The sequence below is a fragment of the Acinonyx jubatus genome, chromosome E1 (genome assembly GCF_027475565.1).
Source record: "Acinonyx jubatus isolate Ajub_Pintada_27869175 chromosome E1, VMU_Ajub_asm_v1.0, whole genome shotgun sequence".
Classification (NCBI taxonomy): domain Eukaryota; kingdom Metazoa; phylum Chordata; class Mammalia; order Carnivora; family Felidae; genus Acinonyx; species Acinonyx jubatus.
In genome coordinates, this window is record NC_069397.1 from 35,982,749 (window position 1) to 36,002,601 (window position 19,853).

The 19,853-nt window shown below is 50.2% G+C and overlaps 1 protein-coding gene across 1 annotated transcript; it reads left to right on the forward strand.

Moving 5' to 3' along the window:
• Positions 1–7,323: 7,323 nt before the first annotated feature.
• Positions 7,324–9,866, forward strand: HOXB1 (homeobox B1). Its single transcript, XM_027033978.2, has 2 exons — positions 7,324–8,180; positions 8,679–9,866. The coding sequence occupies exons 1-2, from the start codon at positions 7,595–7,597 to the stop codon at positions 9,005–9,007; spliced, it is 915 nt and encodes a 304-aa protein (XP_026889779.1). The 5' UTR covers positions 7,324–7,594; the 3' UTR covers positions 9,008–9,866.
• Positions 9,867–19,853: the final 9,987 nt, after the last annotated feature.

Below are 19,853 nucleotides of genomic sequence, written 5' to 3' on the forward strand. Positions count from 1 at the left end.
CTGGCCCCTCAGTGTGGGAAGTGCACACATGTTATTCAGCTGGAATTGAATCCCTTAAACTGTCTTAATATAGAATTCATCTCCTGCATTAAATAATCTTATGTCATGTTAAGTTGCACTTATTTCTTTCATACATAAATTAATATAGAACAATTAGATGTGTTATTATAATAATATCATGTATCTTATGAGTTTATTTTCCCTCATAAAATATATAGGTATGAAATAAATTCAATATATTAAAGTAATAATACACAGCTTATTGGCTCACGTATTTATTTTCCCCATAAATAAGTGAATATACAATATATTAAAACCACACTATACATCTCATTGGGCTGTGTGTTTATTTCTCCATAAAATATGCCCATAGGCAGTGCTTAACATCTTAAAAATCGCAGCACATAGACATCTCTACACCAACAAAACGAAACAGACATTTCAGCTGGGGCTTTGATTTCTATGGACAGCCAAACTAGATAATTTGGTCTAATTAAAAATGCTCTTTCAGCTACAGCAGGTTGTTACAAGGATCAAGAATACCAGAAGGATCTTGCTAATTGCCCACCTTCCAGCTTTCTTTGGTGGTCAAGAGGAGGGCACCCTTCATCAATGCCAAAAATACAGGATCTGCTCTGCTGGAGAGAATTCACATCCTGGGATCATGGCTTGGTCTGTAACACTCTGGGGCCTCTGAGGCTTCCATTCTCTTAGAGCCTTGCTGCCGCATGGACCCACACACAGCATCAGCAGTACCTGTGAGCTACTTAGAAATGCAGAACCTTAGGCTCCACTTCAAGTCTGCTGCAGCAAAGTCTCAATTTAGCAGATCCCCAAGTAATTTATATGCACATTAAAATTTGAGAAGCACTATTAGATCATAGTGCCACCTTGCTTCCTGCCTTCCTCCCGTGCTTAAGAATTTTTGATCCTCTCTACCCAGCTGATCCCTCCCAGTCCTCCCCCAACTCAAAGCAGTGGACCCAAAGGATAGGGAATCTCAGCTCCTTCCTGAGGCTGCACCAGTCCTGATTCCTCCCTGCCAAAGTGAGTGGAGGGCCAGGGGAGTCCAGCCAAAGGCTGGATCTACCTGCTTAGACCTAGGTACTTTGTGTATCCTGAGAGTGGGAAGCAATGAATCCAGGGAATCAGGAGCACTGCCAGCATTTCCCCTGGTTGATTATTAGAGAAAAGTTGGAACTCTTTTCACAGGCAGCCCAGGACACTTTCTGTCTCTATTTTTCCATAGTCACAAAATTCACCGTCTCTGATGCCCCTCCAGCAGCACAAAGAGACAATGCATTTCCAGAAGGAAATGACTCCTGTTTTCAATCTCCCCACCCAATTTCAAAATCAAAGGAATGTCTGGCAATTTGGGATTCGTAAAGGATTGGTACTCGGGACCCCTGTGTCCCAGATCAGCTCCTTTTCCTTATTTCATCTCTGCGGCCATCCTATTTAGCCTGAGATTTCCCAGCTGGCTTTGGAGAAGGAAGGAGAAGGGGTAGGGATTCCCAGATAAAGCAGTAGACCCTCTCCCCGGACCCCCCCACCCCCCTTCTGCCCCACCACCAGTGATGGTAAGCTAGAAGGTAATACCAGGCGGCCACACTCACTTATCCCATTCTGATTGGGGCAGGGCTCCTCTTGGGGCAGGACCATTGTGAGTGGTCTGGAGCACAGACTAGTTCTAAATTGGCTGTGGTTGGAGTGGGAAGGTTTCAGTGCAGTCCCCAAAACTGCGGATCAGTCTGCCCTGCTCTCGGTGAGTCATTTCTTAAGACGAATGACTCAATATTGTGGTGAAAGCAAACGACCATTAGACTGAGGAATTATTTGCAATCATGATAACCCGGAGTCATTGACAAAAAAATTAACTTATGCCTGGCCAAGTCCCTTCCACTTTCCAGACCTCAGTTTCTCCATCTGTACAATAAGTGGAAGAGCTAGATGCGTTCTAATATCCTCTGCATCAATATCCGACCAAAGTAATACTTGTTAGTCTTCGTGAACAACGTATTAAGTACTTATGATGGCTGGTGTCACGTGCTTTCAAATGGAGGTGGTGACTTTTGATGTTTGACAATAACCCGCCTCCCAAGTATCTGGTAGGACCCTTTTAACAAATTTTGAATTTGTGACTTAATACCAACCATCATGCCCCAATCATTATTATTATTATTTAAATGTTTATTTATTTTGAGAGAGAGAGAGAGAGAGAGAATGTGTGTGTGTGTGTGTGTATGTGTGTGTGCGCGCGCGCACCTCCGCACAAGGAGGGGAGGGGTACAGAGGGAAAGAGAGAATCCCAAGCAAGATCCGTGCTCAGCACTGAGCCCAACGTGGGGCTTCATCCCAGCCCTGTGAGATCACGACCGAGCCGATATCAAGAGTCCCCCACCCAGTCACCCACTGAGCCACCCAGGCACCCCCCTGCCAGTCATTACTTAAACTAGTAGAGAAAGAAACCTTTTCAGCAAGCATGAATTGGGCATAGTGTTATGTGTCAAGTTTTCAATAAATATGGGTATTCCAAAATGTCCTAACCAAGATTTCCTCTGACTTTCGTCCCTTGTCACCTTCCCCAACATTTGGTTATGTTTCCTCTTGTTTCAAAAACAGTAGGACATTTTATACAAAAAGAGCCACCAAACTTCTTCTTTGACACGGTGTACTAGATCTTAAAAGTCCCTTTTAGACAGGTTTTGTCTCAGTGCTGGGGCATCAGAGCACAGGTACAAGTTCTGGGTCTCCTTAAATAGCCCTGCTGAATTCACCTGCCCACCTTTCCCCTAAGTTTCTGACAAGCATTCTGTGGCCGTGATGTACATCTTCTTGAAGATGTATTTTTTCTAGTCAAATACATGTCCTCAGTTTGCAGAAAGTGGCCTCTAGCCCCCATGGGATCCCCTCCACCTCCTGTGGTTGGTGTGGCCCAAATCCTCCCTTGACCTCTCAGGCTTAGTTCTGCCCTCCTGTCCCCACCCCCACCCCCCTCTTCACACTCAGCTGGGAAGCAGATATTTAGTGCCTGAAGGACATCTAAAAAACCGCTTCCTCCTGAGAACAGAGTCAAAAGTAAAAAAGCCCTCCTCAAACCTTCTCTAATTCCCAAACACTACAGAAAAATCACAGTCTGGACAGTCATCCAGGTACAAATTCATCTTGGTCATTGTTCTATAAAGTTTTCGAAGTGGGTATTTTGGCCACAACTAATGCACTTGGAGAAACCCAATTAAGGAGAAAATTATTTCAATTCTTCGTGTCACTCTAATCTTTCCTTTTAGGAAGATTCCAACTCTCTGATTTACCTTTCATTCCAGATGAAATCTATCTAGAATACAGAAGTTAGGTTCAACCCCCACTCCACCCAGAAAGGCAGTTTCTAAGCTACATTCCTCAAGGAAGGAGAGATAACATCCTCCTTAGAAAACTTTTTCCAAATATTTGGAAGATCAGGAAATTCTTGCTAATATCGAACTTCATCTTCCTGCTATAATTTTAATCCTTTGGGTTCTTTGTAGATTATATAATATTAGGCTTTAGTTTCCAAAGAACTCTGCAGTTTAAAAGAGAATCCTGTGCCTAAACAGAGCCAAACTTCTCAATTCTTGATGAAATTTGCATATGATAAAATATATATGTATAATATATGGTGATCCGTTACATGAAAATATAGCACACATGCTACTTTCCTATCACATCTGTCCAGATTTTAATATGCCAGTTATAGTAAAAAGCAGAAAACTGTCTCATAGTATTTTAGAATGTGAATGTAATGTTAATAACAACATTTATAGAGTTCTCTATTGTTTATATTTTCTTGTTTGCTTTAATCCCACCAAGGATGCAGTGAAGTCAGTAGAATTAAACCCATTCTTCTTCTCTGAGGTTGAAACTCAGAGAGACCAAGAAATCTGTCCAGAGTCATAATGCTAAGAAATGGCCAAGCAAGGACTTGAACCCAAGTATTCCAGCCCCCAAACTACTAGTCTTCCCTTATGATACGTACTGCCCACAGTCTATGATTCTCAACCAGATTTGTGACAATTTAATCAGCTTGTATTAAAAGAAACACCAGTGAATTCAGACTCCAACCTCTCCTCAAACAGCCATCTTTTATAGAGAAAAAAAAAAATGACAACCCTTTTAATTCTTAAGTTCCAACCTTTGATCTTGGTCTTGGCCTTCAAGAACTGGGCTGGGGAGAGCAGGCAGAGAGACACTTGGGGACCTTATGAAAAAACTGTGCAGATAGCTCCTGCTAACCCCCAGCAAAGGCAGCTTCCTACACACACACACACACACACACACACACAGAGGCCAGAATCAGGTGTAAACTTCTAACACATCCCCCCATTCTGATTAGAATGGCCCCCCTGCCTGCATCCTGGGTGTGATAAGGAGGGGCACCTCTCAAAGATAATTTCAGTTCTAAACATGCCTATGTTCCCCTTGCTCCACTATTTAGACACACAGTATATAAAAGAGGAAATCAATCCGCTTTATTTCACTTTCGTGTTGGGTCTACCCAGAACTTCTCTGGTGAATTGAGTTTGGTCAATCAGAAAATCCTACACCCATAGGTTTTTTTCCAGCTATGAATTATTTCTGTTTGTTTTGTTTTGTTTTGTTTTGTTTTGTTTTGTTTTATAATCAGCTGTGAATTTAGCAAAGAATTCAGGCTTCATAGACCTTCTCCTCAGGCCAGAGTCTGGTGCGGTTTCTTTTGAGGAGGAAGGGACTTGGGAACACATAGGGAGCCAAGTTACTTTTCTCCCCCCAGTCATTTCTGCTGGGGCTGGGAGAGCCAGCAGGAATTTGAGGAAGTTTTAATCTCTCTGCTACACAAGGGAAGGGAGCAAGACTCAGGGATGAATTAGAGATTATACTGAATTTGGAGAGCTAAGGCCAAAACCATCTCTGCAATCCACGGTTTCACTTGAGACACTTTTTCCCCAACCCTTTCCATCTTGTCATTAGTGATAGACTATTGGTCACTTGGGCTGTTACAGGGAGGCTGCGTTTCCCCAACTCCCAGACAGATTTCTGCTGTTTTATTAAACTGGTTTGGAATTCACTGCTTCCCCTAGACCTCAAATTGTTCCCTTAATTGGAAAAGCAAGGGACGAGATGAGTGGGTTCTCTCTGGGTAGAGGGAGAAAGGTAGAGAGTGAAGTGACAACTCTCAGAGGCTGGGCAGCCAGGTCAGACACAGGCCTCAATCAGATTTGGGGTTAGATGAGAAATCCTAACCCTCTATCTACCCTTCTTCTGCAAAGGTCTCGGTGGAGAATATCATAAAGTGAGAGGGAACCATTAGGGACATCTGTAAACCCAAGAAGAGAAAACAGAAAAAAAATAGGCTTGTTCTCACCTCCACACTCCTTTTCTTTTCAACCCCCCTGCAGGCCACCCCTGCCCCCATCTCGATGCTCCTTTCCTTTGTCTGCCCTCACCCCTTTGGCAGTGAACATTCTCTCCCCCTCCCCCATTGTATCTCCCTTAAAGAAGTTACCAGCTGGTCCCCCTCCCCCCAACTTGTTCTGGTCTGAAGCAGGGTCCCAAGCAGAGTACATGTAAGGAGCGAAAGGGACAAGGGGCCTGTGAGCTCTTTCATAGTTGGGGGCTAAGCGATGCAGTGATGAAGGGTTATCAAGAGAAGAGAAAGGTAGTGTGATTCTGGTGATAAAGATAGAAAGTGGGAGAAGGGACCATAAGGCACAGGCAAAGTGAGGGGAAATGGGAAACAGAAATATGGAGACAGAGGCTGGGAGAGAGACCCAGCTTTGGGGTTCTTTGCAAAGGATGAGTACTCACCCTGCCCTTTAAGGCGTGGGGAAACCTGAGAAGTTTTGAGGGTCCTCTCTGGACCTGTCTCACCTGCTTGCTTCCTTTCCTCTCCTGAATTCAGTTGTTTACAGAGATCCCTTCCCTGAACTCTTGCCCTCCTGGACTTGCCCTAGCCCCGGCCCCAGGCCTCGGGTCAGGCGGACACCCTGACAGGTTACAAATGAGCGTGGGTGTTGGATTGCGCCAAGCTCTTGTCCTCCGAGTCTGGAGGAGGAGAATCAATGGGCTTCCAGGCCCATCTGGGTCTGAAGAGAGAGAAGGAGGCACTTCCTGTTCTCCTCCCCTCCCCCAACCCTAACCCGACAGACACGGAGCAGCGAGGGGTGAGACTCCACTCCTGAACCTCAGGACCTCCACACTGATTCTCCCATTCTCCAAATTCCCTCGCCCTATTCTAGAAAGTTCCCTGAAAACTGGACTAATCTTTAAGCTGCAGTTGGTATTGAATTTGGGAATCTGAGGTTTGGGATTGGCGGTGGCGGGAGGTGGGGGGGTGGGGGGATGGGGAGATGGGAGTGGGGTGGGGGGGCAGGGACAGGGGATGGAAGGTGGTGAGGGAGAGAGGGGGAGGAGGCAACCAGGGGGAACACAGGAGCTACGCTAGTTTCGAACACTTGAGAGAGAGAATATAAATTCCCTCCTCTTCCCCCTGTAAACATCACCTAGCTCTGTGCCCATTGTGGCTCTCTGGAGAGATACAAGGAGTTATTTGAGTCTGAGTGAGTGAGCCAGCTACAGCTATGGATGGCTAGAGAGAGGATAAATACATCTAGAGAGATGAGGTGATGGATAGGTAGGGAACGAATATAAATATGGAGAGAGACGGACGAATGGAGAGATGGATTGAGACAGAGAGAATATAAAGTGAGGCTGAGGGAGAGGAATGGATGTGTGAATGAGGAGAGAGCGTTTATGCGGAGACGTGGAGGGAGAAATGGGGCGTTTCTCGCCCCCCTCTGCACATTTCTGTCGTCCTGTCTTGCTCCCTGAAATGCGTTTCCCACCTCTCGGTTAATGAATTCTCCCTCTAGACTCTAGGCCCTGCCTCGCCCTTGGGTGTTTTGCACCCCCTTCCTTCACAGGTATCCATTTGGCCCAAGATAACATACCTCCCCCCGCCCCCCCCTGCTGTCCTAGCTCATCACCCCAAGATAAATTGGGAGACAGAGACCAGGAGTGGGAGTTCTGGGCAAAGTAAGGAGGCTAGATACCCCACCTCCCAGTCTACAGCCTTGGGGGGGGGGGAAGAGTCCTTTGGGGGGGTGGAAAGAGTGAGGGGCAGCTGGGTTGAATTTGTCCAAATCTAATAACCCAGGAGCCTATTGAAGGCCTTGGGGGTTGGGAGGGGAGGAAAGTCTTGAATATTCCTCTAACTTTTACCCCCTCTCCCTCTGGTCCCTTCTTTCCAAAAGTCTTTGAAGAAAGATGTTTTTGACGCTTCCACGTCGCTCTCAGATGGATGGGCTGCGGGTGATTGAAGTGTCTTTGTCATGCTAATGTTTGGGGGGTGATGGATGGGCGCTGGGGCTGCCAAACTCTGGCCCGCTGCGCCCATTGGCCTGGGAGAGATCACATGCGCCCCTCCACCCCCACTCCCTACCCCCTTCCTGGGGGAGCCCTGGCCCAGGCGAGCTGGGCCAGGCCATGGATGCAAGCTTCAGCGTTGTGACATACTGCCGAAAGGTTGTAGGGCAAGAGGGTGTCTCCCCCAGACGGGCCGACCCTCCTGCGGCCTCCACGCATGGACTGTAATAGGATGAACTCCTTCTTAGAGTACCCACTCTGTAACCGGGGACCCAGCGCCTACAGCGCCCACAGCGCCCACAGCGCCCCTACCTCCTTCCCCCCCAGCTCGGCTCCGGCTGTTGACAGCTACGCAGGGGAGACCCGCTATGGCGGGGGACTGCCCAGCCCCGCGCTCCAGCAGAACTCAGGCTATCCCCCCCAGCAGCCGCCTTCTGCGCTCGGGGTGCCCTTCCCCAGCTCGGCGACCTCGGGGTACGCCCCGGCCGCCTGCAGCCCCAGCTACGGGCCCTCTCAGTACTACCCTCTGGGCCAACCCGAAGGAGACGGAGGCTATTACCATCCTTCGAGTTACGGGGCCCAGCTAGGGGGCTTGTCGGACGGCTACGGAACCGGTGGAGCGGGCCCGGGGCCCTACCCTCCCCCGCAGCCCTCTTTTGGGAGCGAGCAGACGGCGAGCTTTGCATCGGCCTATGCTGATCTCCTCTCCGAGGACAAGGAATCGCCCTGCCCGTCAGAACCCAGCACCCCCACAGCCCCGACCTTCGACTGGATGAAGGTTAAGAGGAACCCACCCAAGACAGGTATGAGACAGGCGTGGCCACCCCTTCTCCGGGGCCCCAAACAGCTCTGCTTCTCCTGCACTGACGGTGTCCTAGGCCTGGGACGGCAGGACAGGTGGAGCAGTCCAGTAGAGGCAGGTAAGAGCGCTCCGCCCAGTTTCAGGTCACTTGGGGTTTCCCTGCCCAGCGAGCGCCCAGCGAGTGCCCGGTTACGTTTAGGAGTAAGTCTCCACACCGCCCCCCTCCCCCCCGCACTCCCCTGCTTCTCGATCTGTGTGCCCAGCACAGACCCAGGACCTGCTTATGTTGGGGGGGGGGGAGATGGGGGAGGTAGAAGGGGGCTTGGTCTGAATTTGGGGGTGTCTGGTGATCCAAGGGCACATTGAGAGCTGAAGTTGGAAGGAAGCGGTGGGGGGGGGGGGTGGTTAGCTAGAGCTGACCCAGGAGGAGGAAAGGGGAAGGAGAAAGAGGTGAGAGAACTGACGTGGCCCCCTCTCTCTCCCGCCCCGCCCCCCCTAGCGAAGGTGTCTGAGCTGGGCCTTGGCGCGCCCGGCGGCCTCCGCACCAACTTCACCACGCGGCAGCTGACCGAGCTGGAGAAGGAGTTCCATTTCAACAAGTACCTGAGCCGGGCCCGGAGGGTGGAGATCGCCGCCACCCTAGAGCTCAACGAGACGCAGGTCAAGATTTGGTTCCAGAACCGGCGCATGAAGCAGAAGAAGCGCGAGCGGGAGGGAGGCCGGGTGCCCCCAGCCCCTCCGGGTTGTCCCAAGGAGGCGGCTGGAGACGCCTCCGACCAGTCGACGTGCACCTCCCCGGAGGCCTCGCCCAGCTCTATCACGTCCTGAATGAAACCTTCCGACCGTCGGGGCTCCTCCGCTCTGGAGCGCCTCAGTCCAGCCCCTCTCCTCCGCTCTCCCTAAGCCAGGCCTCTACTTCATCGTTCCAGCCACCCGTCACCAAGGCCGGGCGCTCGTTTACAGCTGCTTTTGGGGAGACTGGGGAAACACTTTTCTCTGGTCCGGGCGGGGTGTTGATGGCTGGGGACCCTACAGGACCAGAGGCATGGGAGACACGGAACGTGTCAACTGTGGAGGGAAGGGCTTCCTTCCGCCTTTCATCTGGGGACCAGCACGTGGGTGGGGTAGGAGCCAGCCACACCCTCCTGAATTCTCCCTTCTTTCCAACTTCCGTGTGTTCAGTTAGTGCCTTTGAATCTCAAGGACTCTTCCGGAGCCCTCGGTTCCTAACTCTCCCTTCTAGGCCGGGACAGAGGGAAGGCCTTGAAGTTTCTCCTGAGGGAGGTTTTTGGGTGCAGGCCTGTTACCGATGCTTAATCTCTCCAGTCACCACAGACCTTACAACAGCACCAGCTGCCTTGTGACAGACCAAAAAACTGCCCCCCCCCAACCTTATTAACCCCCTCCTGGCACATTTGTATTGCACTAACTCAGCCTCCAGAAGTTGTTTTCTGAGACCTGCCTCCTTCCACCGGCGACCTCATCTCTAAGCCACCAAAGTGTTTTGGAACTTGGTACTCCGGAGACTTCTGGAACGTTGTTCGAGGCCTGCCCCCAGCAAGCCTCTACCAGGAAGGCGCAGGCACGCCCCCACTAGTTCCTCCCCTATTTATTGCCTCCTGGAAAACCCAGGACCCTCCTCCCCATCCACCTCTACCCCTGGGGCAGCCTAGGGAGGCCCAGGTGCAGTGAGAGCTCCCAAAAGCAGCAAGCATTTCTCTGAACCTTAGAAACAGTGGAGGTGCCACGGGAGTTTCTGGAAACCTGAGCCCCAAGCGAGCCGGGTTCTCTCTGTACCTCCAGCTACCTCATTTCAATAAAGTCTGTGTTTTTCCCTCTTCCCGACTCCGTCTGCTCCTCCCCCCCCCCCCCCCCCAGGGTGGAAGAGGCGTCATACTCCAAGAGCCCTGAGGAGACATGGGGGAAGATTTGGTGAATGCTGGTTGGGCTGCAAAGATTTGAGCTGGAAGACCTCAGCTGGATAAAGAGGACTTACTGGGTGGGACCAAAGCAGAACTGGGCCCCAGCCTCCAGGTCTGACTGTGGTCAGTCCTTGGGTCATTGGAGCAGCCAGGAAAGAGGTGGGAAAAAGAGAGTGGGAAGGAAATCGCCCGCCCCGGAGAGGGTCCTGAGAGGGAGGGAGGCAGGAAAAGGGAGAAACATTATTTGGAGAGAACAGAAAAGGTGCTTAAAAAAAAAAAAAAAAAAAAAAAAAGAGGAGGCAGTGTGGGGGAAAGCAAAGGCCCTCTACCCCCTCCCCCCTGCTCTCTCCCCCAGGCCCAGAGGGAGGCCTGGCATGGCGTGGGCCTTCACACTGAAAGTTTGCTGAAGGAGTGAGGTGGGGGTGGGGAGGCTGTGTAAGGTGCCCCCTCCCAATCAATTCTTGCTCAGAGAAAGAGGATGACAAACTCCAGAAGGGCACACGGGTTACCCCCTAACGCCCGCAGTTCCCACCCGCAAGCCCCCAACCAACGGGGATGGGGACATCGGGACAAAGGAAGCCAGGGTAGCTGGGAGACTCTGGCCCTAGCCGGCCCGCCTCCGAAGGGCCCTTCCCTGGCTCAAGGTGAACGTCCTGAGTCTCCAGGCCGCTGGACGGCAGAGGGGAGGCGGCCACGACCGGGCGGGAGGGGTGGGGCTCGGGAGAAGGGCAGGTAGCCCGCCCAGCGCCCAGCGGGCCTGTTGGAGGACGTGGGAGGGCCTGGGGGCGGGGAGCAGAGGCTCCCCCCTTCCCTCCCCCCCCCCCCCCCCCCCCCCCCCCCCGCCGAGGTAAATCCCAATCCCGCGCTGACCTTTTTACCTCGAAGCGCCTCTGGGCTTTTCCAAACAAGCCAACAGCGAGCCCGCGGGGGCAGCTATTGTCTCCTGGCCGGTCCCACTGACAAACCTTTGGTCGGCGGAGGCGGGGGGCCGGGGCTCAGGAAGCTCCGCGACGGCCACCAAACCGCCATCGCTCACTCGCCCCGCAGTGCCGTCGAGCTGACATCGGCCTGCGGGTTCCGGCCCGGTTTATTGATTCCGGTGACCCGGGGAGTCCAAAGGCCCCGGAGCGCGGACAGCTGGGCATGGGGGTGGGGGCGCGGGACCAAGGGGTTGTCTTATCCACCCCATCTACTTAATTCTGACCTCAAAGGAAGAGAGGCTGCGAAAAGGACTAGGAGCGTCCGTAAGACACGCTGAGCATTTGCTTCCTAATGAAAACGATGCCATTATAGTAGCTGCAACGTTATCGAGAGTTGCACAGCCCAGCCGGAGGGGAAGGGAAGTGTGTGCTTAGTTTTCCCAGAGGCTGCTGTCTTGCCCTCTGTCCTTAAAAAAATCTATTAACTGCTTTTCTGCATTGAATTGAAATTGCCACCAAGGTTGGCTTCCCCAAAGGGGGTCACCTTGACCGAGGGGACAGAGCAAGTGTCTGTGGAAACAAAACTCCCCTTTGCTTGGAGCCATTTACTGTAAGCCGGTAGAGCCTTCTGGTGGAGGGATTTGTGGACCCTCCAACCTTGGGGCCAGCAAATGGGCAAGGATGCAGGGAAGGAGAAGGAGCAGTGGTTAGAGCAGGACCACAGGGGTGGTGGAGCTGGACCTCAGACTGGGGCTGACAGGTCCTGAGGGAAGCGTGATGGAGGAGACAGGAGGGAAGGCGAAGGCCGGCCCATTTGATTTTGCTCATAGCAGAAGGAGCCCTCAGATTCCCCCCGGGGAAGGGTGAGGGGCAAATTGATTCCCTGTTAACAGCGGGGCGCCTCAAAATAATCCACAATGAGCCTGAGTCTCCTATCTCCTTAGATGCAAACATCGTTCCCACTTTGCGCTCCCCTAAATCCCCCTCGGACTCCAGACTGGTCTACACAGAAGGCAGTTAGTTGGGTAAAGAAAAGGTCGCTGTGCATTTTCCTATCAAAACTGACAGAGGAGGAGGACGGCAGCACAAACAGAAACACATTTTTCCGCTATTGAAGTATGTTGATGGCTTTCACTGTTAAACTTTCCAGAATAGATGCCAAACTGCTTTACTCATGGATTCCTCTGTGGCTTTCAGAAAGGTGGGTTTTTCACAGCCCTCGAGGGGGCGAGGAGAATTATATTCACCAGGAGATCTGAAAGTGCATTTTCTGCAGAACTGGAAAGCCCTCCACCCCCACACCTCCATTTACCACGACCAACTCGAGAAAAATCTCCTGTTTTGAAAATATAAATCTTAAAAAAAATTTTTTTTAACGTTCCTTTATTTTTGAGAGAGAGAGAGAGAGAGAGAGAGAGACATGGAGCGCAAGCAGGGGAGGGGCAGAGAGAGAGAGGGAGACACAGAATCCGAAGCAGGCTCCAGGCTCTGAGCTGTCAGCGCAGAGCCTGACGCGGGGCTTGAACTCACAGACCGCGAGATCATGACCTGAGCCGAAGTCAGACGCTTAACTTACTGAGCCACCCAGGCGCCCCGAAAATTAAAATGTTAAGAGAATTTTCCCCCCTTGATTCCTCACCGGAGACAGAATTCTTCTCAGGGCTGGTTGCAAGTCTGTTAAGGCTTCGGAGGAGCATCTCCGCACCCCTCCCCCACTGTCGGGGGAGAGGGGCGGTGGAGCCTTCCCACTCCACCCAAGCCTCCCTCCACACCATCTGTTTCTCAGCCCGAAGTGTGAACTTTTCTTCTTTCATTTGCCTTCTTCTTCAGCGTTTGTTCTTGTTCTCCCAACATGAGGCCCTTTGATCTCCTGCACAAGAGAGACAAGAAAAGGAGATTTAAAAAACCCTGAAGTTCTTACTTTTAAGTTAGTTTCTTTGTTACGAACATTCCTTTGCACCCAAACCGCTGGGCTGCTGGAGGGGAGTTGGGATGGGGAGGCTGGGGGCATCTCAGGATGATTCAGATGGGGGTGGGTGGGGATCCAGATGAGTCTGGAAGGAAGGCTGAGGATTTGGGGAAGTGTCTGGGATACCTGGGTTCAACTCCTTCAAACCTCGCCTGTCATAGCCTGGTGGCCTTGGGCCAGTTGTCTAATTCCCTGCGACCAGTTTCCCTGCCTACAAAATGGGGATTGTAATTGTACCTATCGCATAGGGTTGATGTTAGGATTAAATTAGTTCATATGTGAAAAATACTTGGAATAGTCCCTAATAAATAAACGTGAGCTCTAATAGTAATTGTCATCATGATAAGGGACATGTCCTCTCCCACTTCTATGGTCCTTAATCTATTCCAGGGCACATCTGGACCTTCAGGACTGCACACACATACGCTTACTTGTCACACGCGGATCTTGTTGGATCCCTGATACGTCTAGGGGTCTAAGGGCAAGTTATGGGTCCATAGAAGGGATTCCCTCCTTAGCAGCTGAGAACAGCTCAAGCAGGTCTGACTAAGACCCTCTCATTTCCTTCAGGTCTCAGGGCACTCCCCCATGGAGGGGGACAGTTCTCAGGGCCTCCGCACCTTTCTCCCTCCCATTATGGGAGGCTGGGCAAGAAGAAGGCCGACATTTTGAGTTCCCGACTTACACTGGTGGAGGGCAAGGGTTCTAAAGTGTCACTTCATTTTCAATGCGGTCCCCCCCTTCCCCCCTTATTAGCTGGGTGAGCTATTGCTGTCACTCAATTTCCCTGTGCTTCCATTTCTTCAGATATAAAATGGAGGCTGTTGAGGAATAAAGGAGGTATATGAGACCTACTTAGAACACTGCCTGGTACGGGCGTCTGGGTGATTCAGTCCATTAAACATCTCGAGTCTTGATTTCAGCTCAGGTTGGGGTCTCACAGTCCCGGGACTGAGCCCCACGTCGGGTTTCCCGCTGAGCATGGAGCCAGCTTAAGATTCTCTCTCTCTCCCTCTCCCAGCTCTCTCTTTCTCTCTCTCTCAAGTAAAATACTAATAAAAAAGAACACTGCCTGGTAGTGGATTCAGTAGAGATTTTCTGTGTTATGTTTCTATTCGCATAAGACCTTTCTCTTACTTTCTTGCGCTGAGTTGTTCTTGGTCTTGGCATGATGGCAGCAGACGTCCTCCAGCCGTGGTCCTCCTGCATTGCACCCACAGACCCACCTGGTACCATGACCACGGGACTTGCTGTGAGGGAATAGAATGATTACGAACAAAAGGATTCAGGGTAGCCCCACAGAATACTGGTCCAGTGTCACGATGAGTCATGCTCTTGGCAGGATAGTCTTCTTGCAGAACTCTGGGAGCACATTTTCACTATACTCCACGACATTGGCACCCTCTGCAGTTGTACTAGATTTTTTTTTTTTTTTTTGTCTGATGACTCAGTCCGGAGTCTCAGGACTTCCTTGAATGACCTCCTTTGCATGACGCAATCGCAATATTCCAGAGGCTTCAGCTTTGTTGTTTCCCTGGCTTTCTCAATGCTTTCAATAATCAGAGTGAGTCCTGGGTGGGACAGGAGTTGGCGATGCAAGCTATTTAATGTCCCTTCTTGGGAGAATAGAGAGGCTCGAGCAGCTGTAGACTTTAGCTCAAAGGCCTCCTGGCCCTTGTCCACGGTTGTTCTCTTCATTAGGAAATGAACGGGTCAGATACTTCAGAGAAAGAAAGAATTTTGTAAGAAGTCGGGAGACGCAAGTTTACTCTATCGAGAGACTCCTGTGCGTCCTCAGGGAAGTCACCCAGTCTCTCTGGGCCTGCTTTCCCAGTCTTTGATGTAAATTGGATTATCCCACTGCAGCTTGACTCATCCTTTCATCTGAGGACAGAAGAAGACATAAGTAAGAAAGAATGTTAAGCTTAGTGGGGGGATCAGAGGGTGGGAGGGTGGGTGGAGGAATCATCCTGTTGGATATAGTCTACTGGCCTAGTTAGAGCTAATTAAAATCACTCTTTCTCTTCCTACCCCCAGTCCATTTCCTCCAGGCTCTCAAGATCACTGGCCTGAGTCCAGACAATTCTCAGTCCTGCAGCCCTTTCTGCCTGCAAGAGGACCTAGGAGGGAAGGAGCCCCACAAAGCATGTGCTCTCTGCTCCTTTGGGGCCTGAAGCTCCCTTCAGTTTACTCTGGTCTGACAGCTCCATTTCAACCCCCACCTTGGAGATGAGGCAGCTCAATATTTACCCAGCCAGAGAGGTTTGCCCAGAAGCCTGGCCTCCCTAGCCTGCTCCTGCTGGCTCTGCTTTGCGGCCCCCCCCTTCCTTTCCTGGTTCATGGAGAGTTCAGCCCTAAAATGGCTAGCAGCCCCCCACCCCCAGCCCTGGCGGAGCTGCCTGTCCAGGGGATTGCTGAGGCCAGAAGAGGGGAGGGGAAGGGCCCCGGTCGTGGGGTCATGCCCTGGTCTCTCCACTCTTGCTGGACCGGCAAGCAACCGGGGCCTCCCAGAGGAGAGACGACTCAGCAAACGATGGTCTTTTTGGACTAAAATGGACCTGTTGGGTTGGGGAGCCGGTCCAGGGCTACAAAGGGTCATGTCTCTGCACGTGATTAGTATCATGGGCTATGTTTAATCGTAGAGACACTCGGTAAACTCGTAACCGTCTGGGCTCTTTTTCCAAAGACACTAAAAGCGCTTGTACATAATGAGGCGACACACAGTTTCCAGCAGCCACATATGAGAACAGTCTCTTATCTCCTAACATTTTAGATTTTACGGTCCACGAAGGCTGAGGTTTTTGTCTGTTTTGTTCCTGGCTCCGTTTCTAGTGCCTGGCACAGAGTAGATGCTGTATTTGTTGATAAAGTGACTAGTGAAGCAAAATGCTCCTGTCTAGAAGGCAGGTACCCCCAAAATGGTGCTCTCAAAGGATGTCAGTTTCAGGTGTTTGATTAGTGCAAGCTTGTTAACATAATCGACGTGTTACCATGAAGGTAATTAAAGTAAGGTTGCGGATGGGAGGGGACTCGGGAGGCATTTTCTTCTTCTCCTACCTTTGTACGTTAAAGGTGTCTTTCTCTGGCAAATGACAGAGAGAGTTGATTTCTGTAGCTTCAGGGTTAGTCTGTTCCCAGGGTTCACCTGCAGAGGTTTTATTTGGGCTTCCTTTAGTTTAGCAAACTCAAGAAAAGACTCAACTTTGGAAATGTAAGGGATTTGAAGGCCCAGCTGGATGTCTTTTTAAGTAAGCTCTACCCCCAGCATGGGGCTCGAACTCACAACCCTGAGGTCAAGAGTATGCTTTAGGGACTGAGCCAGCCAGGGGCCCCTGGGTGTTTAGATTTGTAGAAACGTTGGTAGAAAAGGGATGGAACGGTTGTCCTTCTGCAGAGAGATCCAGGTGAGGAGATCCCAGTGAGTCACTCCTGGCGCAAATAAGCCTTTCTTTTCCCTCTCCATCTCCCAACTCAACCCCACAGAGTCTAAGGTCACTCAGACATGGATAGACTAAGGTTTCCTTTTATCTTTTCTAAAAATACTTGGGATATCTTCCCTTTCTGGGGCCAATAAGCACAGAGCAGGGGATGATGGGCTTGTTGGGTCTGAAAGGGAACAACAAGGAAAGCATTACTTTCACTGCTTAACGGAACTCAGGCAAAGATGGCCGCCTGTTGGAAGTTCCCCGCTCTCGGGAAGATCACCCAGCCTAGCCTGGTCAGTTGCTATCATTGGAAATTGTTGGCTATTGATGACATCCTTTTGATCATTCCTACCACCGAGGTACACACATGGATCCTGATCACAGAAACAGGCACCTGCACCCTCTGTTCCACCCTGGAACAGAAAAGGGAAAGGGAAGGGAAAACCGTCTAGGAAAAGCAATAGTCCCCTGCACCCTCTGTTCCACCCTGGGGCTAGATTCTAGATCGGGGGTCCCTTAGGAGGAACAAAGTTGGGGGAAAGAATGCCTCAGCAGCAACCTGCAGATTCGTCAAGGGCCACGGGTCCTGGGCATGGCTTTAATGCCTTTGGCCAGGGTTCTCGGATTCCCCACTTCAAACAGGCCACAGCCTCTGCCAGCTGCTGTTGTTTTTTAGGACGGGGAGTCTGAAGAGGCAAAATCTGGACAACATGCTGTTCAGGAGAAGAGTCTTCAGAGTATATGTAAGCAAACACAGGCCGGTAGATGGTGGACGAGCTATCCCACATTGTTCTTCGGTTCCAAACTTCTTCCCCACCCCGCGCCCCTTCCACCACCTCCAGTCATTCCATGGTGTCTCCCATTTACACTCAGTCATTTTCCAGAACTCAGTGTTCAATCCCCACCTTTGGGGTTTGGCAGGAGAGATCTGACCCAGGGGGCTGAAGCTACCAAGAGGCAGAGGCGGGCAGGAAGGCAACGGCTTTGCCAGCCGGAGGATGGTGGGGGTGGGGTGCTGAATCTGGCATGGGGTCTCTATTCAGCAATTCAAATCCAGCAATTTAGGTGCGTTGGAAACGGAGAATTGCGAAGATGCCTTTGAAAGTGCCTGCATGCTCACAGGCTCCCCCACCTACAGTGGGAACATTTCAAAACCTATTGAAATCCACACCTTGACACATCCCACAGATACGCTGGCCTCCCTCACGCTTAAACAAGCATTGTTACTTGTGTTCTCGACCAAAAATCGAGTACACAGCTTTGCAGACGTGGCTGCAAAAGCTGGAGAAAGCGGGCTCCCGGGGAGACAGCCAATGTTGCCTGCGTGAAAATGTCCTCTTTCTCTCCCACTCTTTGAGTTTCTACTTTGACTGTAAGTGGTGCAAAGCAAAACTTCTGAGAAGTGTGAGTGGAAAACAGAAGCGTTCTAGGCATACAGGTGAAAAGGAAGAGGGCCTTTTGCTGAAAAATCCCTGGGTGGAGTTTATCTCTACAGAACTCCCAGAATGGAAATGAAAAGGAAATCGGTGGGAAATTAATCAGCTCACCAAGTTTGGTGATGTGTGGCTAAGCGCTCAGAGGGAAAGCAAAAATGAAGACAAAGCAAAACAGATAAACAAACAAAAAGTCCCAAACATGGCTGATCTCCTACAATATCTTCATCAAATACCAAAGATCTGCAAAGCTGATTTTCTTCCCCTTGGTTTTCATTTGGGTCTTTGAACACACAGTTTAGGAGGCTTTGCCTGTGTCTTCCTGCCTTGACCAGGGAAAAGAGCAAGAACTTGTGTTTATCCCTAGAATTTAATGATGAAGAACAAAGGCACGGATACAAAAATACAAGAAAAATAGCATCCGGTTAGTGCCTATTACCAACCCCAGTTTCGGGTTCTTCAACATCCTAATCTATTTGGGAAAAAAAAAATCAAACTTACCACATCAAAAAAAAAATCAAGATAATCAAATGTGAGTTATATTAATCTAACAAAAATAACCTCAGTGTGTCCCTAAGTCCTGCCTTTATGAAAAACCCCCTCTATTTCACTAGAGAAAACCCCGTTTTTAAAAATCCCTCTGTTTGAATAAGAAAAGACCCATACAATAGATACGGGTCTTCCTTTTACCTCTTTATGATTTTCTAAGTCAAAGGAATACAGGAGACTGGAAAAAAATTAAAGCAAATTTTGCTCTTTTTCCTTCTCTGCCTCCAGCTCTCTTGTTCACAAATCTCCAAGGCGGAGCAGAAAAACAGGATCCTAGGTTTGAATTTAATTTGATCAGTACACAAACCTCTTGCTCTTCTGTCCTCTGCATTTGCCAGGTGCTGAGCTGAACTGAATGTCAGATTCTTCCTTTGGAAAACAAGAGAAGCCCTGATTCTCTCTCTCTTTCCCCCCCTAGATCTTTTAAATTTAGTTTTCAAATTTATTTTTGGTGACAAGTGTAAATGTTTGCTCAGTTGCCGAGGCATAACTCAGATTCTCCTCTCAGGTCAGTTGAAGCCTGGGGGAGTCCTCTCCCAACCTCTCCTTTCAACTGAGGCAAGGTTTAAGATGCCAAGAATTTTCCTGCCATCACAGAGGATCTAACTCAGCACCCCCAGAGTCCCTCCTTCCCACTTCATTCTGGGAGCAGTTTCCTGAGTTACAGGGTGTGGTTCCCAGTGGAGTCTGAAGCCCTTGTTTGGGAGAGGAGAGAGAAAAGCTCACAGGTCCCCGAAGGTCTGAATAGCAGGTGTTTCCATACTAAGTGTGCCTGGAGAGAAAGGACTCTCCCTTCCTCCCAATACACACACACACACACACACACACACACACACACTCCCCAACTGTGTAAACTTAATGGAGGAGTTTTGTTGTTTATGGGAATGGAGACAGAAGAGGAGTAAGTTACTTGTAAATCTGCTTCTAGCAACAGGGAGGAGTGTTTTTCTCCTGGCCTTTGGCAGATGTGAAGAGAAGTTCCTGCCCCCAAATGAGATACTACTCTGGCTTTCAGATCAATGTTGCCTTTGGTTGACCATCTAGCTGCTTCCTAGCTCATAGAACTGAGGAATCTGCATTGCCTCGCTCTCTTCTGTTCCCTTCTCTCTTTCCCCACGCACCCCCTCAACATAGCCCAAGAGTCTTTTATTTCTCCTTCCAGTGAGTGAATTTCCCGGGACATTACAGTGCTGAAGTCGACAATTGCTGGGAATTCTCCGCTTTGTACCCCCCTGACATGGCCTTAGCGAATGAGGGTGGGGCAAATCAAAGCAAAAGGACAATGAAAAACGTGGAGATGGAAAAGACTGTATAGACTTTCCACCCTCACCCAGTCTTCACGACCGCGTGCTGGGCTCCCATGCCTCTAGCAATAGGGAAATTGCTATTTGTAAAGGAAGATTCCTCCAATTTGGACTGCTCTAAATGATAGGAAATATTTCTGTATATGGAATAG